Genomic DNA, 23,257 nt, shown 5'->3' with positions numbered 1-23,257 from the left:
ACTTCTTTCCCTATAAATAACTTGTACCGTGTTAAAGGAGAGATTGAACCTCTAGTCTTTTAGCAACCTTAAGCACTCTTAATACTTGGCCCTCTAAACTTTTTTTACCTTACTTTATTTCTCCGACTCTCCACTTATTTAGGTAAAGCGATTTTCCTCAACAGCATCACCTTTTCAATTTTATCTCTTTCCTTGTTGACAGTTTAATGAGTTGCCATATTTGCAATGTGAAATATTCTATTATCACATGAAGACCTTTTTCGGTGCAAATATAAGAATTTACTTAAGAATTCATTTTGATTGATGTATGAGGTGATGGATAGTCAAATATAACGTGAAAAAAGGTCATCTCAATAGAATTCGTTACGTATTTGCCTCAAATTGAATCAGTCATAATGATATAGGTAATAATTAAGAATTTGGGGAAATTATTTCATGTCAAAATATGAGAAATAAAAGAAAAGTTACAACATGAAAAGGTGATCGAAAGAGATGATTATAAGAAAAAGTGTTCTAAGGCTTGTATTTTCAAACTGACTCCATCTATTTATCACAAAATGTTGATTAGGGTTTACTATTTACTATAAATAGCAATTCTGTATGCTTTCAACCATTGACAATATGGTAAAGTTTATAACCTAACTCGCGCCAACCATAATAGGAAAAAGTGATAACTTAAGCGGGCATTAGCTTTATAAAGTACTACCAGTTCATTGCATGAAGACCAAACACAAACCTACGTATGACCTTATGAAAATTTTTCCCTTTTTTCTCAACATGCTATCATTCATTAAGAAAGAGCAATTTACAAGAGAGCTTGTAATTTGGTTAGGGATTTCGATGAACAAATCTTATATAAAAATCGTTTAGCTACCCAATCACAAGCTACGTTACTGTTTCTAGAAGTGAACCAAAATGAAAAATTACAATATCTACGATGATATTTGAGGATTTTTAAAGGTGGTCTAAGGTGTCAATGCATAGTTTGTTGCCAAATTCCAATATAATAGGAAAAAAAACATTTGTCGATCAAATCAGAAAATATTTTTAGGGAACGAAATTAAATTATATATTTTTAGGATAATAAAAATACAATTTTACTATTTTAATATCTATATCTTTATAATTTTTAAAAATTAAATCAATTTTTTCTTATTTTAGGGACCTAAATGAAAAATTTTCCCTTAATTAATTAATTACAAATATTCATAGGACCAATTGATTGAAGGGTTAGCGTCTTTTCGCTTAATCATCAATCGAAAATCACCAAACATTGGCTCATTTTCCCTGCACCTTTCAACCATACGCACATTGACAGATTGGACAAGTGGGCCCCGCTCATCATGTCATTTTTTAATATAATTTTCTTGCATTTGAAAAACGTGTCGCCTCGTAGGCCTGCTACGTTATAGGCCTTTCGTTTTTATTTTTGTAGAAAATGAAAATTGTGGTTAACTTTTTTTAAAAAAATAACAATAATAAAATACGTTAAAAATTTTAATTTCATAAAAAAAATTTAGAACTAAAAATAACATTTTAAAATTTGAATTTTACTAATATATTCGTAGGTTTTAAATTCATATTAATGCAAAAATATCTTTTTCTCAATAATTTTTAAGATCAATATCTTTTACCATAGTTGAATAAATATAGAACTTTTTATTTCATGCTTTTATTATAAAAAAAATGCAGTATCAAATATTTTTATACTTTTATAATTAAAAATAAAATTTCATTTATATTTACCAAATATATTTTTTAATTTTAAAAAATATCTTCATAGCTTTAATTTAGCTTCCCCTTTTCTCTTATATACTTAAACGATGGGTTTGATTATTAACCAAATTAAATTATTATTAATTGAATTATTTTGAAATGTAAAAAGTTTTAACTGTTAACCAAATTAATTTTTTTTTCAAATACATTAATTAAATTGAAATATTTCGATTAATTCAATCGGTTAACCGACTGAATTTACTTAAATTTATATGGCTTTGTCTTTTGGTTAAAATAGATATTAAATATATAAAAATACATTGCTAATGTTTATTTTCTTTATTTAATAGTTCAAAAAATATATTATATATAATATGTTATTTATTTCGATTAATATAAAAATAATAGTTTAAGAAAACATTGCTAATATAAAAATATATTATATATAATATATATTATTTATTTCAGTTAATTCGATTAATTACCAGATTTTGAATCGAATTAACTGATAATTAAAATTTCAAAAAATCATTAACCGACTTCCGATTAAACTAAATACGACTACCGATCGATTAACCGAATTAGATTAATTCAATCGATTAATTCGATTTTAACAACTATAAACACGGTTTGAACTTCCATAGCAATCGTTTGCCAGTAGCGAACCTTTTTAGTTAAAGAAAAATCATATTAATTCTAATGCCTTTCTCTTTGCTTATGTTCACATGTTGAGCATCAAAAGGAAAAGGTTGATGATAACTGATTCGTTAATGAAAGTTTTAAGTAGATCAAAGGGTTGAGAAAGCAAGATTTTGTGTTTAATTAGTAAGCAATTAACATGTTTAATTTACAGGCCCAACCTTTACTGTTGGGCTATTTGTGACGTTTAGTTAATTGAACATGCATGTTAGTCAGACCTAGAGGTTACCTATTCCAGAGGATTTGAGTGACTAATATTCTTTTAGGTGAATTAAATCGGTTAGATTATAAACATCGTGAACAAAAATTATTACTTTAATATAGAAAACAAAGTAGTTTTTAGTTGAAATGGTAATGGTAAACTTAAATTATTAAAAAATAACAGTGTTTTAGATTTAAATTTTATTATTATATGTGAATAATTTTTAAGATTTTATATAAAATGTATAAAGACAAAAATTTCACATTTGATAAATTTTCATTTGAGTTGAAATTCGAGTGATGAGTGATACTAATTCAATTAAATACTTAATAAATATAAATAGTGTTAAATTATATAAAAAAATAATGATTAAACTTTTTATTTGTACCCTAAAAATCGATGTTCAAACTTGATATCACCATTATCTCTCAAATTATAATATGTGTTAATTAAGAATTTTCATAAAAATTAGCCCATGCTTATAAGGCTTCAACTTAACTATGTTTACTCCATTTAAGGTTTATCGAACTTATTACTACTTTATTCAACAAAGGTTAGTTTTAATACATATATTTTAAGGTATGTGTTTAATGTGCTGAAAAGTATAACTTCGATGAATCATATCAAAATACATCGTTAATAAATTTAAATTTAAATTAAATGTAATTATTATATTTTTTAAATGGTAATATTTTAATAGGCATGAATTATACGTCGTCAAAATATCAAATATAAAATAAATTAAATTGGTAATTATTTAATTTTTAGGAAGTTTTTTTATCAATTATATAAAATTCTAAAATGATCATTCAATTGTTTGATTTTTTTTGTCACTAGTTATTAAATAACTAAAAGAAAGTTGACGTGGTAACTTTTGAATTTTGCATAATAACAATTTTTACTCTTAATATTTATATATTAGCCCAAATTAAAAAAAGAACAAGAAGAGACGAAACAACTCAAAATTTGAAAAATAGCTATTGAGGAGGATTGATCCCTTCGGGAGAAGTCTTTCAAGTGTCATTTGTCGGGTGGTCGATGTAGCTCCCGACAATCATAGGTATTGTACTAAAACTCGAATTTTGTCTCATAACTCTGTAGAGAGCACGAGAGTTCACGGAGTGGGAGAGCCTCGATTAGTGGAGAGAGTACGTACCTAAAGGACACGTAGATAATTAATTGATGAAGTCGCATGCGAATGGGATAATTAATGGGTTGGTGGTTCGATCCACGTCGCGCGTGACTTTGCCGATTAATTATCTACATGTCATTTGTAATTAGCTCAATTTGTCCGGGACCATTTAAGTTATTTACAATAAAATAAATGAGCCAAATAAATAAACCAAATAGATTAAAATAAAAAGGCAAATAAAGTCCAAAGATTAAAATAGCCCAAATAGTCCATTTACAACTTTCAATAAATTCAAATATCAAAATCATATCAGCCCAAATGCAAACATTAATAAACCTACATCCCTAACCCAATTTACAAATGGCCCAAACAAGCCCAATAGGTTGAAAGCACCAGAAACCTCTAGGGTTTCTGGAACCAGCTAGCGCCGCAGCCAGCCACTCCCACGAGTGGTTTCCCACGCACGGCCTCCACGTCACCAGGGCGACTTCCTCCGTACGATTATTCCTGCAACAGAATACACGAGAAGCAGCAATAACAGAATACAATGGAAAAATAGCAAAAAAGAAAAGAAAATAGATTTCTTTTAATTTTAATTCTTATTTTTCCAGCTATAAAAAGCCATCGTTTGTACTTGAAAAGATTATGCATACTAAATATCAAAAAAGGATTTCAAAAGCAATTCTGAAAAAGGTGATTTCTATTTTTTAGTTTCTTAAATTTTCTGTTGAATTTTCTTATCTACTTCATTCGATTTTTTTTTCATCATTGCATTTAAAAACAAAAGAAAGAGGGAAAAGCGAGATCTTACCTTGCGAATCGGCCATCGGTTCCTTTTCGCTTCGTTGAAATCAAAGCCGAAAGGGGATCACAAGGCTAAAATCCATCTCTTCGAAGCCCGAAAACTCTGGTCGCCGTTCGTGGTGGTGGATCGGTGTTTGAGAGAAGGGATTTAGGGTTTGTTGGTTGAGAAGAAAGGGGCTAGGGTTGGTTGGCCGAATGTGGCCTAGTTTTAGTCATTTTAAAGGACCAAAAACGGTGCCGTTTTGAGCCTGTTTCAGTGGCTCCAAAACAGTGTCGTATTGACTATACCCGACCCGACTTGATCCGGTTACCCGTGAGGATCTGCGCATTTTTGTTTAAAGGGGATATTTGTGCCATAAATCCTTCCCATCTGCGTCGTTGTTCAATTGAGCTTTATTTATTTTCTTCTTATTTTTTAATTTATCTCTGTAATCCGTGCGTAGATCCAATTTGGTCCTCGCCTGAGTGCATTGTTTTGGGATCTAGAATATTTCCAACTTTGGTCCCTATGCATTCGCACGCATTGCGCGTTGGTCCCTATTTTAATTTCAAAAGTTTATTTTATTTATAAATTATCCCTTTCATTTTAATTTTATTTTAATTGAGTTTTTTTATTTTGTATAATTCGTTATTGTTTTTAAAGATCCACTTAACATTCATTTTTTAATTCTTATTTACTTATTTTTACATTTTGAGCTACTTTGATGATATTATTTTGTTTTTTTAAAACCACTATTATAAAGTTTCTATATCATATTATTTTACATTTTGTGTAATATTTCATATAGATGTTCTTATATATTATTATATATATGTAGTTCATGATAAAGTTAATTTTATTCTACATACATTATTAATTCTATGTTATTTTATACATATAATTTATCGTAAACTTATTCATATATATATATATGTTTTTTTTTAATTTAATATGTATGTATTTCATTCCCTAAGCACATATTTTATTATATATTTTTGTTATTTAAAAAATCTTACATATTTTATGTATTATTTAAATTACTTTCATATTTGTATATATAGTGTCAACCACAAATAAATGTACTATCTTTTATAATATTTTGCACATTATTTGATTCAATTTTTTTTAACATTTATTTTAATAATTATTTATATAGTATTTTTATCCATACAAATTATTTTAAATTTTAACATGTGTTATTTATTTGTAAATTTTGCATACAATTTTTTAATTATTTGGTATTGACTCCTAGTTTTTATATTGTTGTATACACCATGTGGGATTTTTATTTTTATTTGGTTTTTCATATTGTTTCATATGTTATTATTTCATCTTGTCAATTAGTCCTTGATGTTACTTTCTTAATTTCATCTATATATGTTTGAAAGCTTGCTATAGCTTTATTTTGATATGTTTCTTTAATTAGCTGTATTTCCTAGTTTTCACTATCTTGATTATTAATGTTGGATGTGAGCTTATTGTTATTTTATGTCTGTAAATTTGCTCTTTTATTTTCATGTCTATAATATTTTCATTCATTTAGAAGGATATATTAGTCGTGTGTATTGTCTCGTGTTTATAATTTCGCCTTTTGTTCACAAGTGTTGCTTTGTAATTTTCAACTTTTTGTTTTAAAGTTAATTATTCCATTTTATTTCAACGCAACCTAATGCGTTTTGACCTAGTTTTACAATTATTTATTTGAAAATTCCTTAAAACGAAGGCAATGTTTGATGTTTGGAAATTCGGAAATCGTGCCCTATCGTGCTGGGTTTCAATTTCCCGTTTGTTCAAAATAATCAAATATTCCTTTAGATTTTCACTCGTGTTTTTTAAACTCCAAAACAAGACAATGTTCAATGTTTGGAAATTCGAGGAATCATGCCCTACTGTGCTGGGTTTCGATTTTTTTTGGACTAAATAATTGAGCATCCTTTTGTAATTTTCGACGTATGAGCTTTTGGAAGTAAAAAATTAATCGTGGTTTCGAAGGTATAAAGGATCATATCCTATCGTGCTGGATGTAGTGCTATATTCTTTTAAAACAAGAGAATTTTGACGACCAACTTGAGCCATTCAAATGTTTTAAAAGGAATCATATTTCAAAATGTTTTTAAATCTTAGACATAAGGACAATATTTAATCAATTTGGTACTAATTTTGAGCATAGTGAGGGTGCTAATCCTTCCTCATACGTAACCGACTCCAGAACTCGTTTTCTCAAATTTACGTGGGCCAAAATTGATTTAAATGGAATAAAATATTTTATTAGGTGATCCAATCACACCTAAACAAAAGGATTGGTGGCGACTCCACATTTTGTTTTAAAAGTCGATCCCCATTTTTTCTAAAATAAAAAAATAGTTTTGACATCCTTCAGGTACATACTCTCTCTACCAATCGGGGTACTCCCACTCCGTGAAATGTCGGGCTTTCTGCGAAGTTGAGAGACAAAACCTGGGTCTCGAGACAATACCTACAATTGTTGAGGGTTGTATTGACTACCTAACAAACGACACTTTAAAAACTTCTCTTAAGAGGTCAATCTCCCTCAACAATAGCCAATTCAATTACTTGAAAATAAAATAAAATAAAACTTGCTTCACTAATTTAACCTAAATGTAAGTTTAATATCTTAAAAAGGTTTAAACTTTGATTTGCTTCATCAATGGTGGTTAGCTCAAGATAATAAAAAAAGAATTAATAATCATTGAGAAAGACTAACTTATTTGTCAAAAAAGGAATTAATTATCATTGAGGATTGTCTAGTTTAATAATAAACAAATTTTTAAAAAAATATTTTCATTTTTATTTCTAAATTACACATAGCTTACTGAAATATATTTTCATGTAAAAAAAAGATAAAATTAAGTAATGTGTAAACATTAAGTGCTAAAATTTTAAAAATTAAAATTAAAGATACATTGTGTAAATGTTGAGGGCTAAACTTATTGTCATGCTAATTTTAAAAGTTACCACATCATCTTTCTATTAGCTATTTAACAATGAATAACTAAGAAAAATTGAATAATCAGATTCTAATTGAGTGAGTAAAAAAAACTTTCTAATAAGTGATTGACTAGTAGTATATTTTACCATTCGGGAAAAGAATTTAACTAATACGAGCTTTAATGTTTGAATGAACCCCAATCCAAAATATGGGGTTACAACTAAGTTTTAAATATGGGCTAATGAGTAAGCCTTGATTATTTTAAAGATAACAAATATTATTTTAACAAATTATATATATGTATTTTTTAAAATTAGAAAAATATATAGATACATATACATGATTCTCATAAGCCATATATCCATTATTTTATATAAATATTTTACATAAATATGCTTAAAAATCTTAATAAGAAAAAAAAAAAAAGTGGTTGAGTAATAGCTTAAAAAATGAAACGGTTCAGGAAAGTCCTAAGAATAACAAAAAAAAAGATGAGGTGGACGAAATATGTAGTTAGTTAGTTGAGGTATAAACATCGAATTAGGGGGGTTGGTAAAAAAATCGCCACTTGGCCACCTCCACGCAGGAAATAAGAGGAAGCTCCTCCACCTCTTTTCCCGCCACCATCTCTTCATTCTGTAAGTACCAAAAGGGATACATTCGTCATTCTGTAAATAAATAAATATTGTTTGCTAATACATTTTTGTCGCCAAATTCGTAAGCCTGCCTGTGCAGAAGAGAAGAGAGGCGAGGAGAGGTGTTACATATCCTCCTCTTCCCTACAAATCTTCTCTTCTTCAAGCCAAAACTCCCCAATATTTCTTTCTGAAATTCTAAATAATAATTGAAAATAAACACACCAATGGCATCCTCTGATAACTTGAGTGACAAGAACGCTGTTTTCAGAAAGCTGAAAACAAAATCCGACAACAAGGTTTGTTTTTGTTTTTCTTTCTTTCTTTCTCTTTTTTTTTAAAGATCTGATTCCGCTCTAGAAAATTCCGTTACTCGATCTCTGGTTTTTCTTTTTCTTTTTTAAATTTTGTAGATGTGTTTCGATTGTAATGCAAAGAACCCGACGTGGGCGTCGGTGACGTATGGGATCTTTCTTTGCATCGATTGTTCTGCCGTTCATCGTAGTCTCGGTGTCCATGTCAGCTTTGTCAGGTACTAGCATATATATGAATATATAAATACGACTTCTGTTTTTTTATATATATTTTTTGAATTAATTGATGTGTTTTAATTTTGTGATCCAAAATTCCAATCATGCGTGAAGAAGTTGTATATATTTTCTTAAATTATACGAGGGTAGAAAAAGGCTTTATTTTCCCTTCTGATTAATCTTTTCGTAAGGAAACTGAACTATCTGGTGTTGACATTTATAAATTCAATATAGGGGAAGGTTTGATTAAGCAGATTATGTTCTATTGGTGCCTGGTGGGGTTCTCCAGGAAATTGAATTTCGAAATGAATGCTTGTGAGAAAATTTGGTTCCTTTTTGTATTTTTTGTCTCTGTGAAATTTCCGTTCATATTTCTATAGGTGGCTTGCATTGGACCTGAATCGTAATATGAAATATCTTTTGTGTTATTGTAATGAATTTGATAAATTCATTGTCTGATTTATCATGCATATGAGATAAGCTGCTACTATGTTAGTAATTGTTCTTTGATATATTTCCAGAAACTACTCAGAGAGGATTGAATTTCTTTTAATAGTTTGATAGTTGAAACCCTTTTCGTAGAGATTAATATGCTATCATACTTAACATCTCTGCAAGTTTTTGTGGGTAAACAATGTAGCATGAAAATTACTTCCTATTGAGCTATTTTCTGGGTATTAAGGTTGTTGATGCTCATGTTTAGCCAAAATTGGAGGTACATAATCACTTAACCTTCTCAATAATTTCCTCCTTACTGGCTGAAAAAGCACCTTTCCTAGAGTGTCCTACTTACTAGCCAAAACAGCAAGAGCTTTCAGATATTTTGTCTACTGTGAAACATGTTCATTAGCGAAGACTTGTGACTTTGAGAATCTTATGGTGTTAATACCATCATTCAATGTCCCAGCTATGAGCCTCTGTGTTCTTAGAAGTACTTATATTTTTGCAGGTCTACAAATTTAGATTCATGGTCTCCTGAACAGTTGAAAATGATGATCTATGGAGGAAACAACCGTGCACAAGTTTTCTTTAAGCAGCATGGATGGACTGATGGTGGCAAAATTGAGGCCAAATATACTTCAAGAGCTGCCGAATTATACAGGCAACTACTAGCAAAAGAAGTCACTAAAAGCATGGAAGAAGAGGTGGGTATGCCATTGTCCCCTGTTGCTTCTCAGTCATTGAAAGCATCCAATGGGTTTTCTGATAGCAAGATTGATGAAGCTCCTAAAGAAAGTTCTTTAAGAGGGTTAGGAAAACCGGAAGTTTCTGCTACACAAAAGGTTTCTCATACGGTTGTTACAAGCACTGTCAAGAAGCCTTTTGGTGCAAAGAAGACTGGGAAAACTGGGGGGCTTGGTGCCCGGAAGCTTACTTCAAAGGTATTCGCATAGACTATTGTGAGCTATTCAGTATTTCAGTTAGAGCAGAATGATCATAGGGATATCTTGATTAGAACAGTTACTTATTTTGGAGTTACTTTAAGGTCCTTTTCTCTTTATAACCTAGTCCATTTTAATTTCAGCCAAGTGAAATCCTCTATGACCAGAAGCCCGAAGAACCAGTTGCCCCTGTTACTTCCTCAACTAAAAACACTGTGCCCGTTGCCTCATCTTTTCCATCGCGTTTTGAGTATGTAGAAAATGGTCAATCTTCTGAATTTAATTCTGGTGGCCCACAAGTGGTTAGCCACATTGCTCCTCCAAAATCATCAAGCTTCTTTGCTGATTTTGGAATGGACAGGGGGTTTCAGAAGAATTCAATCTCAAATTCCCCAAAAGTGCAAGTAAGTAATATATCTCCTGGATGACCAAAAGCTTAATATTTTGTACAAGTGGCTGATGGTTTAATGGAAGGCCTCCTTTTGGTTTTAGAACATATGGCTCTTCTGTTTGATTCTTCATATCACAAACTTGTACTGCTAGAGACGTTTGCCACTTTCATAATGAGGATGTTTGACATCAAGGGATTGAACTCAGTATATTATTCTGGTTATGGTTTTAGCTAAAGTGAAGTTAAAATTTTCTTTGAAAATCAAATTAAAAAACATGAATTTGAAAGGAAAATGCTCCTATATTGCACATGTCCATGAAATACAAGGTTGGAGAATTTGATGGGCAGGAAGTTTTGTGTGATTATGTTTTACTTTTATAATTGCCCCTGGAAGTGGTCAATCTTAGTTATTTTTTCTTTTCTAAACTGTTTCTGCTTTTTTGCTGTTTTTCTTATTGCTTCTTTTTAATCCCAGGTTCAGGAAACAGATGAAGCTAGAAGAAAGTTCTTGAATGCGAAATCTATTTCATCAGGCCAATTTTTTGGTGATCAGACAAGAGCAGCAGACAATGACGCTCAAGTCACTTTGCAGAAATTCTCAGTATGTGCAGCGGCTATTCCTTTCTCGAAAGATATCTTTTTTAAGTGCTCAAAAGGCACTATTACTCTATCACAAAATTTAGTACCATTGCATTTTATCCTTTCCCTTAGTTTTATGGTTTGACAGTCGGCTGTAAACAAAGTAGATTCTTAGAAGAACCGTGATCATAATTTTTTGTTTTCGATTTTAGTATATAACCGTAGTAGCATCACTTATTTATGGTAAGGAAGCAAAAGAAAACACTAATTCTTGTAATATGCTTTGTTTAATCATCTTCAACTAAAATATATAGGCATGACTGGAAGTAGTTGGTAATCCAATTATCAGTTCAGTGGCTGTGAGAGCTGTAACAAGTACAAATTTACTTTGAAATGTGGTTTGTATTATGACCAGCCATCTTGTTCTTTTTTGCAGGGATCAACAGCCATCTCCAGTGCTGATCTATTTGGTAAAGACGCAGATCATGACCTCACCGCTAGTGACCTCATCAACCGATTCTCTTTCCAGGTCTGCTGACTAATGTTCTTTTCCCTTTGTTTTGCTTTATTTTATGAAGTTGAATTATTTATTCATTTATAATTTATAAAATTTTACTTGCAGGGCACAACACGATATGTCGAACCTTAAGAACATTGCAGGGGAGACTGGAAAGAAACTTAGCTCATTTGCATCCACTTTTATGTCGGACCTGCAGGATAGAATGCTGTAATGTAGTGTTTTGGGTCTGAATATATACGAGTTTTTGTAGTGAATGAAGAGCAAAAGTGGGTTTATCATACAATTGGTTGACAGTGAGAAATAAGATGGTTAAAAACCTCCACAGCACAGAGCGGATAGTGTGTGTGTACTGGGGACCTGAAACAATGAAAATCAAAAATCAAAGCTTGCCAAAATGGCATTTCATTACCTGTGTATTCATGTTCTTTTCTTTATGTTAATAGCTTGAGATTCCTTACGTCAATAAATTTTGCAGTTTTCTTTCCTTTTCTCATTCAAATAATTGCTTAATGACCAAGTCACTACCCACTTCATACGTTTCCAAAACAAATCTCTTGATTATCTCATCGTGTTTCTTCAGATACTGCACTGCCCCTCCCCAAGTACTAGCTTCTTTTTCAAAGTAATGATCTAAAGCTATCAAACCTTTTAAAAGTTCAGTAATGCATATAAAGCTACATCAAATGGATGGTTTTCCTATATGGTTTTGGCTGTCATTATCAGATTCCTATGAGAATAAATATCGGCAAACCCATCTAAAGTAAACAAAAAAGGATGGGTAAGGGTAACCCTAGTCACCAAAAAAGATATGGGAACAAAGCATATAGGCCATAGCAATTGATCGACCATCATTCCATTGGCTGTACATAATGCTTATGCTTTTTCATTAGTAAATAAATAAAACAACATACTAGTTAAAAAGTACACGAAAAAGCTCTAATTTTTTTTAAAGGAATAGTTTCCTTCGTACTCGTTGGAACTTGGAAGACCAGACCAATACTTTTTTTCCCATAATCCTCTTTTTAATGGGTTTGGTAAGGTTCTTCTACCTCTCCTTCCCGTCCAATGAGCTTTCACCTCTAATTTCAATTTCAATTTCTTTTGTTGTTTATTTCTCCTTTTTCTGAAAAGAAAAAAAAAAACCCCATGAGGTTTGCTTTTAGGCACATATTCTTTCCAATAGCTTCATTTCTTTATACTAGTGATTATATAAATAAACAACTCTTACTCTTTTTTTTTTGTCTCTTTCTTTCTCTTATCATGATCTATCCATTTCTATAATTATTGACTCTCCCACTCCTTGTTGAGGACAAGATCCAAATACTTGCAAGAGAAATAGCATTTGGATTCTTTATCAGCTAAGCTAAGTGCAACTTTTACGAAAAGAAACTGAAATTGCCTGCATTAATAGACACAGTCCAATTATATAGCTGTATTTCGGAAGTAAGATCATAAATGTATGATATCAGTATAAAAAAAAAAACACATCTCTAAAATTACTTGTAAAGAGACTGGATCAAGAATAAAGACAACCCAAAAGGGAGAGATATTGGAGAAGCATGCATTACCCTACATTATTATTTAGTCTCAGGGATCATATATAAATGTTGAGTGGGTGGGTGAATGAGTGGATGAATTTCATATTAATCAAAATTCAAAGTGAATCAACTTTAGTGTACAATAATTAAGTAAAAGGCAAAGCAATCACTTTTTTTCAGGCTTTCAGTATTTTCTTGGATCATCACAAGTAAGCTCCACTCTCTTTCACATATATTCAGTTCACATATACATATATATGTGGGTGTGTATGTATATAGTGGGAAACCGCTAAGAAACTTCCAAGCTTGGGCTATCAAAGGGCATGGAATTTAATGTAATTTTGGTATAAACACAGTGAAGTTGACGTAGTTGTGATAATGAAAGATGGCAAATGACAAAGAGAAGGAAACAACTTGGTTGGGCTGCCTCGTGGCAATGAAAATCATGCCACCTTCTTTGCAACTTGCCCCACCCCTCCAACCCTAAAAGATCCTTTATTTTTTTTCCTTACATTATAAAATTTATATAAAGGAGCTTTGTTTTTATTAAGACTTATGGTTCGTACAAAATTACCTTCATATTAATTTTAGAATTTTTGTTCACTGACCAAATTTTATTATAAAATTCTTATCATTTACCAAGTCAACATTCTAGAAATTCAACAATAATTTCAATTAAGAAATCTTCTTATTTAATCCACTAATATTAATTTTATATTATAATATTATATATTTGACATTTATGTCCTATAAATTACATAATATATATAAAAATAAAGTACAATATTATAACATTAAAAACGGATTAAGCCGGGTTAGGCTAAGACCTTGAACGTTGAAGTACAAACTTGACTCATATTTTAAATGAGCCTTGCTCAAGTTTATTTTTTAAATCCTTTAAAATATTGAAAGAGACTTTAAACTTGAACGATTAGTTCAACTCTTAAATAAGTATAGTCATTTATATAAATGATGCTATGTATTTTTTTAAATTTTTATTTAACGATAAAAGAAGTTGTAATTTATAATAAAACAAAAATTAAAATTTAAAAATTTATGAAATATTATATTGTAAGAATAATATACATTGAATGTCTTAGGAGAGAACAACAAATTGCAAATCAGATATCCAAACAAATAGAGCCAAAAGAAAAAATAAAATAAAATAAAAGATATTAATGCCCTTAAATTTGAGAAAACTCAAACAAAATAAAACGACGGCAAAGGTACGCAGCAAAAAAAGAAAGGAGGAAGAATAGTCAAAGTCAAAATCTTGACTTGATGACATGGCACGAAGTCATCGGCCAGAACGCTAAACCTAGGAAGACTTGAGAAATGAGACGGAAAGGGGGCAGTCGCAGTTGCAATAATAGAAAGCCGTCCCACACCCAAACCACACGGTGTGAAAAACGACGTAGCATCAAACAGCACCAATCTTTTGGTGGGTTCAAACCTTGTGTGCCCATTGACTTTTATATCAAATCAACCCAATTAATTCTACCATAAAACATCTTCTATTCGTTTTATTTTTCATATATATATAGAGTATTTATTTGTAGTTAATGTAAAATTAATAATGATGGTGAAATTAAATACTGTAGTGATATAATAACTTGAGATAAAAATTAAGCTAAACGCACTACATCGCACTGCTCATCCAAATATCTACTTAATAAACTAAAATTTTAGTACAATTTAAATGTTTAAGTTTGATGGATAAAAGAGAAGAAGCTACTTAATTTTGTTTGATTCACCTATTGCCTTCTTATTTCATTGAACACAAAGATGTACTACTTAAAAAGAGGATAAGTGTTTAGAGCTAGTTGTTTTGTTTAGATAATATAGCAATAATTGATGTTTACTTTGTCATCATTTTTGGGTAAAATTGGAAACTAGAAGATGTATAACTGTTACAAATTTATTAAAAGAAAAACTTAAAATATTTATGGCATTTTATTGTGTGGGTGCGAATGCTAAAGAATTGAGTTTGGTATGTACAAGTTGCAATTCAAGATTCAACAATCAAGAGTAGATCAGCCTCTTAATTAATTATTAAGCATTTTTTTTCTTATGGTGTTAAGTTTGTTGTTTCCTTAGGAGATGCAATTACTTGTCCAGGGATTTTGGAGCCAAGATGAAGCTTGCAAGAAGGTTCAATCCCCAATTATTCTAATTCGTATAGGGATTATACTCCTTTCCATTTTTTATAAACTTAATTTCATGATATTAATACTACTCAAAAATAAAATAAATTATGTACAATTAAATTTTGTCTAAAAAATTTATTTATCGAAAAAGAAATATAGTTAAGTGGTAAATCTATAAGAATGTGAAAACAATGATTCACTCGAAGAGTAAAGGGTCATGAAGGGAAGAGGAGTTAGTAGAAGAATTGTAGCGAGTTAGAGAGGAATTAGAAGTGCAACCTAGATAAGAGATACGAGATGTATATGAGGTTGACTTTTTCATGCCACTTGTCCTCTTTTGATTGGTGAGCTTATCATTCAACCGTTCTTTGTTAAGTTGGTTGTGTGATACAAAATATGTTAACGATAAATAATAATTATGTTGTTAAAATGATTGAAGGATATACCTTTTGTGTTTAAACAAAATAGCCTCTTAACGAGGTCTAACGGAGATGTCTCTTAGTAAAAGTAAGGTGGAGGATGTACGACAAAAATATTTATTTTTCTTTCATAGAATATATATTTTTTTGTATAATTATGTGATGTCTGAAATAATGACATATATATATATATGTGTTTAATATGGAAAGAAAGGTTGATTTTTGTTTCTGCCATGTAATTCAAACAGGAACTTGCTTAGGAGTTAAACTTCTTATCTACACAAACAAAAACAATTTTCTTCTCTAGTTTTTCACCAGTAAGAAAAAAGAAGCTTCTTTCTAGCTTGAACCTAAAGAAATGCAAAGAAACTTAATTACTTCAATTATATTTCATGTCATGATATGGACACATCAGGTTCACAATAAAAGCATCATAGTATATATATGGGTGTGTTCAAAGAAATTTCACTGCAACAGTCTGCAATGCAAACAAAACAAAGTAAAAAAATATTTTATAAAAGAAAAATATGGGGGACTTTAGAAAAAAAAAGAATAATCTCTTTTCCCCAGAAAAATCCCATACAAGATTTGTGTGTATACCTGAATATGAATTAGGGATATGTAATAATCATCCTCATTGATTCTCAAATATCTTCTTCTTCTAGGCTTAGTTAGGTGATTCTGAATAATCATCTTTTACTGTCTCCTTATTGCATGCTATTACTTAGTGACTTCATCTTTATAGCACCACCACCTTTTCAAGCCTAAAATCTTTTTCTTTTTTTTTATAACTATACTGTAGTCATATTTTCTTTAATAAGGGGAATGGATAAGGAATATTTCGATATCAAATTTGAAATTAATGTTAACAAAAAAAATTAATATAATATTTTATCGTTTTACTCGTGTATTAAATAGATTTGTGGGGTAAATTTTTTTTAAGAATATTTGTTGTTGGATAACTTAAAGCATATGTGCCATCTTAATCTCGTTTGTGTTATTTTACTATATGAAATGATGGCTTGATCTTTCACTTGTGGCATCATCTTTTCAAATCAAATTTCCCCATTTTACATTTTATATATGAATTTCTTTGTAGCATTTAAGACCAAAGTTGAAATTGTCTGGTCATTGTCTCTTTTCGATTATCTATAAGCATGGGTGTTCTGTTGTGGACCCCCGCAACCATTTTCTTTAAAAAAAAAATTAGGTATTTATCCAAGTACTATATAACCTTACATGATTAACAATTATTTTAAAGTATTTATATATATCACATTGAACACCTTCTTCTTGCATACGTAGGTTTTGAAAATCATAAAACACAATAAAAAGTTGGTTCAACTCAAACATGTTGATTTTTTTTTATATATTTTATTATGAGGTGGAATTGGTTCTCTACGAGAAAATATTCTAAGTGTTATTTTTTTGAGTAGTCGATTTGGACCCTAATAATTAAAGGTTTTGTTCTTATGTTGATAGAGTAAGTTCTTCACATGAATAGTCTCTTTAAATTTAACTAGATAAAGTTTTTATTATACCTCTTTTGGATTTAGACACGTGTCAACATAATAAGCTATATAAGAAATGCCCACAATCAGCACTCTCGATCACATTCCAATTATCCATTCTCTTCCACCATGAAGTCTTGATAATTAATCCTCTCGATTCTTTTGTCTCCATTCGACCCATTTCTCGACAAGAGACCTATGCCACCTGCTTCCTTCTAAAAAACATGGACTTCTTGCTTTTGTGGATAGCCACCTGCTTGATAAGCATCCTTAACAGGCACTCGCTTTTTAGGTGTGAACATGTCCTTATAGGTCATTGGGCCCCACCTAAGCATCACAATCTCGTGTTGCCATGGGCCTCACTATGCGCACCCTCTAGTATGTTGTGATGGTAACTTCCTATATAATGACCTGCCACGTTAGACTAGCAGGCAAGAGAACCTCTCTTGTAAATATCGAAGAGGATCTTTTGGAGTCTTTAAGCAACCTTTAAGCACTTACTCCTTGTTACCTTGCCTCCTCAACCTTCTCTCTATCCTTCGGTTTTCACCATATTTTAAATTTAATAAAGTATTGCTAAAAATCTTCAAAGATGTGCTTTGGTAGTCCAAGGTATCTTAGTTAAAAAAATGTTGATCAAATATGGGAAGTTACGTTCCCTTCGAGACGCAGTTAAGTTGCAATTGGAATTGTATTTGGATAATATAACCGGCACTAACAAAAGTCATTCCTTGTGTGATGCCGAGCGAGAGAGTTGACTTATTTTTTGAGTTTAATATTTTTGTCCAAATTTTTTCAAATTTCGAACAAATCTTTAGACTTTTAGTCTTAAACATGTAACCCGACTCATAAATATGTCTAATATAATGCACCAAAACCCATTATTTGCATGAGTTGAAGCATCATTTCATTTATAAAATGAAATTAGGTTTTGTTCCCCAGCACAACATGAGTGAAGTGTAACTTTTTGGTGATAATATTATGCAATAATAATTCTCAAGTTCTAGAAAATGTATATACGTTTTGTAACCAAGGGTTTGGCGGACCAAAACCAAACTCCATCATATTATTAGGGCCCTATTCTATATTACCTAAACTTCATGCATTGAGGCTTTTCCCCAAATTAATTTGTCTTCGTTTTGCTATTTATTTTATGTAACTCTTCCCTTTAATTTTGTTTTTAAAAATGGCCTTAACATAATCAATAAAAGAAAATTAGACAAACCCAACGTCACAAATAATTTGTGACATAATCAATAAAAAGTATATAAACAAAGCAACTTAAATAATCATTTTTGTACATAAGCAAAAAGTTGGAATTAAGAGTTTAATTCTATTAATTTATATAATATTTTTGAAATGTAGTAAAGACCCGAAATCCATGTTTGAAAATCCTATGCAACTTTCTAACACCGAAAATAAAAATAAGCAAAATTCAACCTATTATATATTAAATTACTATAAAAAAATTATACCAAATTTGTTCATCACAGCATTATTCAAATTAATTACCTCACAATAAAAATGACACATTAAAATAATCACATACTTTAAAGAAATAAAAAGAAAGAATAATTTATGAAAAATAAATAACGATAAGACCAAAGAGAGAGAAAGAGAGAAATGTGAATGTGAAAATGAAAGGGAAATAAAAAGGAAAGAAGGGTTCCTTGCACCCAACGCATCTCCCATCGACCTTCGAGAGTTTAGCTTCGGCTCTGTCTATAATTCATAATAAGAACTATCCCTTCTTTTCTTTATTTCTCATTTTTATTTTCATCTCTCTCTCTCCCTCTTCTGTCTCTGCTCGCCGCCTTCACTTCTTTCTCTCTCTCCCTCTCTCTCTAATCTCACTCAGCCTCATAAAACAGAGCATTACCCTTTCGAGTTCAAGACTTCAAGCTGGCAATAGAAAATCAAGAATCCACTGTCCGTGAAATTAAGCCTAAGAACAGAAGAATCATGGTATCTTCTGTCCTCTAAAAAAACTACTTTTTTTTTGCTCCTCATTCTTCTGTTTCTTTCACTTTTGGACTTTTTTAATTCAGCTTTTTTTTTTCTTGGTTTCTTTACTTTGGGTATTGATTAGAAATGTGTTTTAATGAAATGGGTTCTAATGTTATTTTTGGTGTTTTGATAGGGTGCTGGTGGACCTGATGAAGAAGACAATAGGTGGCCGCCATGGTTGAAACCTTTATTAGGAGAACATTTCTTCGTTCAATGCAAGCTTCATGCTGATTCTCACAAGAGTGAATGCAATATGTACTGCTTAGATTGTATGAATGGCGCTCTCTGCTCTCTCTGCCTTGCTCATCACAAGGATCATCGTTATATTCAGGTTCAATATTATTTCCCTTTAAAATCGCATTTCCTTCTCTTCTTCTTTAAAAAAAAAATTCTATTTTTATCGGTTTTTTCTTTTGAAATTTGTCTCATTTCCTCTTATGGGGATATGAGGAATCCCGTTATTCAATCCCCTTTTCGGCATTCATATTTCCAATTCTGGGATTCTGTTCTCTGTCCTTTCTTAATCGAGTTTGTTTCCGATTTTGACTTAAGCACATTTCTTTGAATTTCTACTCCAGGTTTCACTTGTTCTTGCTCTGTTTTTCGTGATGTACTAAAAAAGATTTGAACTTTCATCCCAGTCTAGTCCAGATGTTCGTACTTTTCTTTCTCTAGTTAGCCACCTCACATTTTCCCACCATCCAAGCAGGCAATGACTCAATTTTCAAGGTCTCTTATCTGTTTTTTAAAAGCCCTTTTTCTGCATAATAAAAAAACCACTACTTGTCCTTCAAAACAATGGTGGTTTTCCGATCCTCAGTTTCTAACAAGAAAGCCAAATGCTTTTCTCGTGAAAATGGGTGTAATCTGATCATATTTTGCAGTATCTGGCTGATGGGACTTAAAGTCTTAAACTCACAAAATTCTCATTGGATTTGACTGTTACTTGTAATTCGCCGCAAAAGTTGTACAGTTATTTCGATTTGCTAATCTAATTTGCTCTGCTTTCTGTTTTTGGTTGTATGACAGATTAGGAGGTCCTCATACCATGATGTGATAAGGGTATCTGAGATACAGAAATACCTGGATATATCTGGTGTTCAAACCTATGTTATTAACAGCGCTAAGGTTGTGTTCATCAATGAGAGGCCTCAGCCAAGGCCTGGAAAAGGTGTCACCAACACCTGTGAGGTCTGTGACCGTAGCCTGGTCGACTCCTTCCGCTTCTGCTCTCTTGGTTGCAAGGTAAATCCGCTGTTTCCTTTTTAATTAAGTTTTCCTCTTTTGGTCAACGGTATTGTTTGGTTGCTGAGAAACTGTATGATAAAGTAAGGGTTGTAGTTTTCCAAGCAAAACCATAATGGTCAAAATCTGTTTTAATTTAGTTTGGTGAAACCATGTTGACTTTTCTAAAATACATTATAATCTCGAACTCCATTCCCATTGAGCTATATGAAATGTTAATTCTAATTTGTTCTACTTTTTTAACATTCAGATTGTGGGTACATCAAAGGATTTCCAGAAGAAGAAGAGACATGTGGCCGCCATGGCATCAGACTCTGAAGATTCATACAGCAGCAGTGGCCATGGAAAGCTCAGTAACAAATTGCAGAGCTTTCGTCCTTCAACGCCCCCTCCAACTTCGGTTAATTATCGAACTGCAAAACGAAGAAAGGGGATTCCCCATAGAGCCCCAATGGGAGGACTAATCATACAATATTAAGACATAACCATACCCATAGAGCTCATCCTTTTTGTCCTGGAGTTGAAATATATTTATCCTAATAGTATTTGCCCCACAGATACACACAATCATGGTGCCACAATGCCCCCTAATGTTTAGAGCCGCCACCTCTCTCTAGTATCGTGTATATAAACATCAGCAGTAGCAGCAGAGAAGGATGGCAAAAATAAGGGCCCCAAATGAGCTTTGCTTTTAGTGTTTTACAAGTTGAAAATTAGGTTGAGAGCGTTAATTTTAATGTTTAGAGTTTTGGGATCTTATACAATAGGTTGGTTGATGGGGAAATCAGATGTGTAAATACGGGGAAAGGGTAGTGCAAAAAGAAAGGCACTTACTGTGGTGCTGAGGTATGTTTATGTTACATATATTAATATTCGGGGTGGTGTTATGGAATTGAAATCATAGTAAGGTTTTAGTTGCTTTGTTGTATATGATTTGATTGATTGCTTTCCGTTTTTAGAAGGTTGTTCGATTTTGGTTGGTTGGGTAATCAACGGCGCTGATCAGCTTCCAAACTTGAAGGGCCCTCCAATTCTATGGTGTGCGTGTGTCTTTGGGGGTATGATTGAAATTTTGTGTTTCGCACGCGTCAAATGTTCAGCGGTTTAGGTCAGCCGCCCCTTTTGCCCCAATACAGCTTTTTCACTCATGGGACCCTTAAAACTGTGATTACATTTTGGCCCTTGGATCTTGCAATTGCTTAAGTACGACTTGTTTTCATAATGGCCTCTGGAGGTATTAAATCATTGTAATAAAACGTGAGATATGTTTTTTTTAGTCTATTTTAAATGGGTTTTTAATTTTATTTAAATTATTAATTTAATCATTAAATAACACATAATAAAATTTAAAATAAATAAGATATTGTTATCTACCTTTTAAAAGTAAAAAATAAAAATAAAATAAAACTAAAAACCAAAAGAGTGGTAGATAAAACTTTCGTACAAACTAAGAGATTTATAATATTTATTTTTTAAAATTTTATTTTAAATTATTTAAATAAAATATTTAAACAGTTAAATTTAAAATGAGATATATAGTTTAGAAATGTTTTATACGATTAACTTTTGTTTCTCGCATTATTATATTAACACATATATAATTTTACGTTTTCATTTGATTCAAATTTATTTAATTTTTTAAATAAAGGGTTTAAATGTGTCATAAAATTTGCGTGGTTAAAACATAAAAACTAAAAACCCCGTTAACACGTGACTTTGGCATGCGATGCACCTGGCCTTTGGTACATGCACCCTTCACTGATTTTTCACTTTCCATGATGTTATTTTTAAGAAATATTTTTTTGATAAAAAATATTTTTAAGATAAAAATAATAAATTATTTTTTGAGAGAAAAATATTTATTTTAAATTAAAAATTGATCTAAAAACACTTTTTAATAAATAATGCCACCGGTTAACTAAAACCCCAAATCAATTAACCCACGTTTCTCACAACATTTCCTTTCACATACTTTTTTCTTTTCTTTTTTAGGAATTGTTGCGAAGGAACCAAAAGTTTCTGAATTACATTTTTTTTTTGGGCGCAAAAGTATCGTAATTAAATAAGAGAAATGATTGTAAAATATAAAAAAAGAAAAAAAGAACGCCCTTTGTTTTGGATCTTTTTGAAAGAAAAAAAAGGTAAAAGTGTAGTAAACGATAATTTTATAGATTTAACAATCAAAGTTAAATTAAAAAAAGAAATGTTACTTAGCATTGGCCTTTGTTTTACTTGGTTTTTATCAAATAGAAGTAAGATGGGGTTAAGGATAAATAAGGAAAATCAAGACTGAAGATAAGAGTCAAATAAAAGAAATTTGGCATTTGGGTTAAAATAGGATACAACAAAATCAAATTAATTTGAAGCAACACGTGAGTTTTTTATGTGTCGTCTTATAAGGTTAAAATAGTTGTTCTTTCAACGTGCTTACGTTGGATGATTAAAGAATATATTTGTGGCCACGTTGGGGGTAGAAGCGCTAAGCAAGTGTTGGTGAACTGTCCACGTATCAAAACATCATGTTCCACGTGTGAATTCACTACTTGCCAGCCTAGCAACACCATTCTTTTATAAACATAAAACATCATCCATTCCAAAGCGAATAACGTGGAATATTCAAGAAATGTAAATTAAAAAAAAAAGGCATTTGATTTGGTAAACTCTCTGCTTCCAAAGTTTTGCAACGGTGCAGCACCGGCAAGATAATAACGGAAAGAGGATGCAATGTGCAATTTGGAGGGGCAATTGGGCATAGTGAGCAGTTGAATGGCTGCTTCATTTGCGGTTTGCTCCACTTCAATGAGGAATTCTGTAGGTTGAGAGCATGTGAAATAATAAACCCATGATTAAAATCACATGCATTGCAAAAC

General features: G+C 31.2%; 2 protein-coding genes and 1 long non-coding RNA gene across 4 annotated transcripts; 2 read left to right on the top strand and 1 right to left on the bottom strand.

Annotated features, from left to right (window-relative positions):
- Window positions 1–3,974: 3,974 nt before the first annotated feature.
- LOC107946752 (uncharacterized) lies at window positions 3,975–4,769 on the bottom strand. Its single transcript, XR_001696984.2, has 2 exons — window positions 4,561–4,769; window positions 3,975–4,256 (listed from the first exon to the last, which is right to left on the bottom strand). It is a non-coding gene; the product is annotated as an uncharacterized lncRNA (long non-coding RNA).
- A 3,273-nt stretch (window positions 4,770–8,042) lies between these two features.
- On the top strand, window positions 8,043–12,005 carry LOC107946751 (probable ADP-ribosylation factor GTPase-activating protein AGD8). Of its 2 annotated transcripts, XM_041083366.1 has the most exons (8): window positions 8,043–8,417; window positions 8,532–8,650; window positions 9,598–10,030; window positions 10,174–10,280; window positions 10,392–10,434; window positions 10,897–11,022; window positions 11,437–11,529; window positions 11,623–12,005. In XM_041083366.1, exons 1-8 carry the CDS (start codon window positions 8,346–8,348, stop codon window positions 11,647–11,649), a joined length of 1,020 nt encoding a protein of 339 aa, XP_040939300.1. In that variant the 5' UTR covers window positions 8,043–8,345; the 3' UTR covers window positions 11,650–12,005. The 2 variants fall into 2 exon arrangements, with proteins under 2 accessions (XP_040939300.1, XP_016736691.1); XM_016881202.2 differs by having other exon boundaries at window positions 8,046–8,417; window positions 10,174–10,434.
- A 6,753-nt stretch (window positions 12,006–18,758) lies between these two features.
- Window positions 18,759–21,315, top strand: LOC107946753 (protein RGF1 INDUCIBLE TRANSCRIPTION FACTOR 1). The gene is made up of 4 exons (XM_016881203.2): window positions 18,759–19,100; window positions 19,276–19,473; window positions 20,172–20,387; window positions 20,638–21,315. Exons 1-4 carry the CDS (start codon window positions 19,098–19,100, stop codon window positions 20,863–20,865), a joined length of 645 nt encoding a protein of 214 aa, XP_016736692.1. The 5' UTR covers window positions 18,759–19,097; the 3' UTR covers window positions 20,866–21,315.
- The last annotated feature ends 1,942 nt before the right edge of the window (window positions 21,316–23,257 follow it).

The sequence above is a fragment of the Gossypium hirsutum genome, chromosome A12 (assembly GCF_007990345.1).
Source record: "Gossypium hirsutum isolate 1008001.06 chromosome A12, Gossypium_hirsutum_v2.1, whole genome shotgun sequence".
Taxonomy (NCBI): Eukaryota; Viridiplantae; Streptophyta; class Magnoliopsida; order Malvales; family Malvaceae; genus Gossypium; species Gossypium hirsutum.
This window is presented reverse-complemented; position numbering and strand designations above follow the sequence as displayed.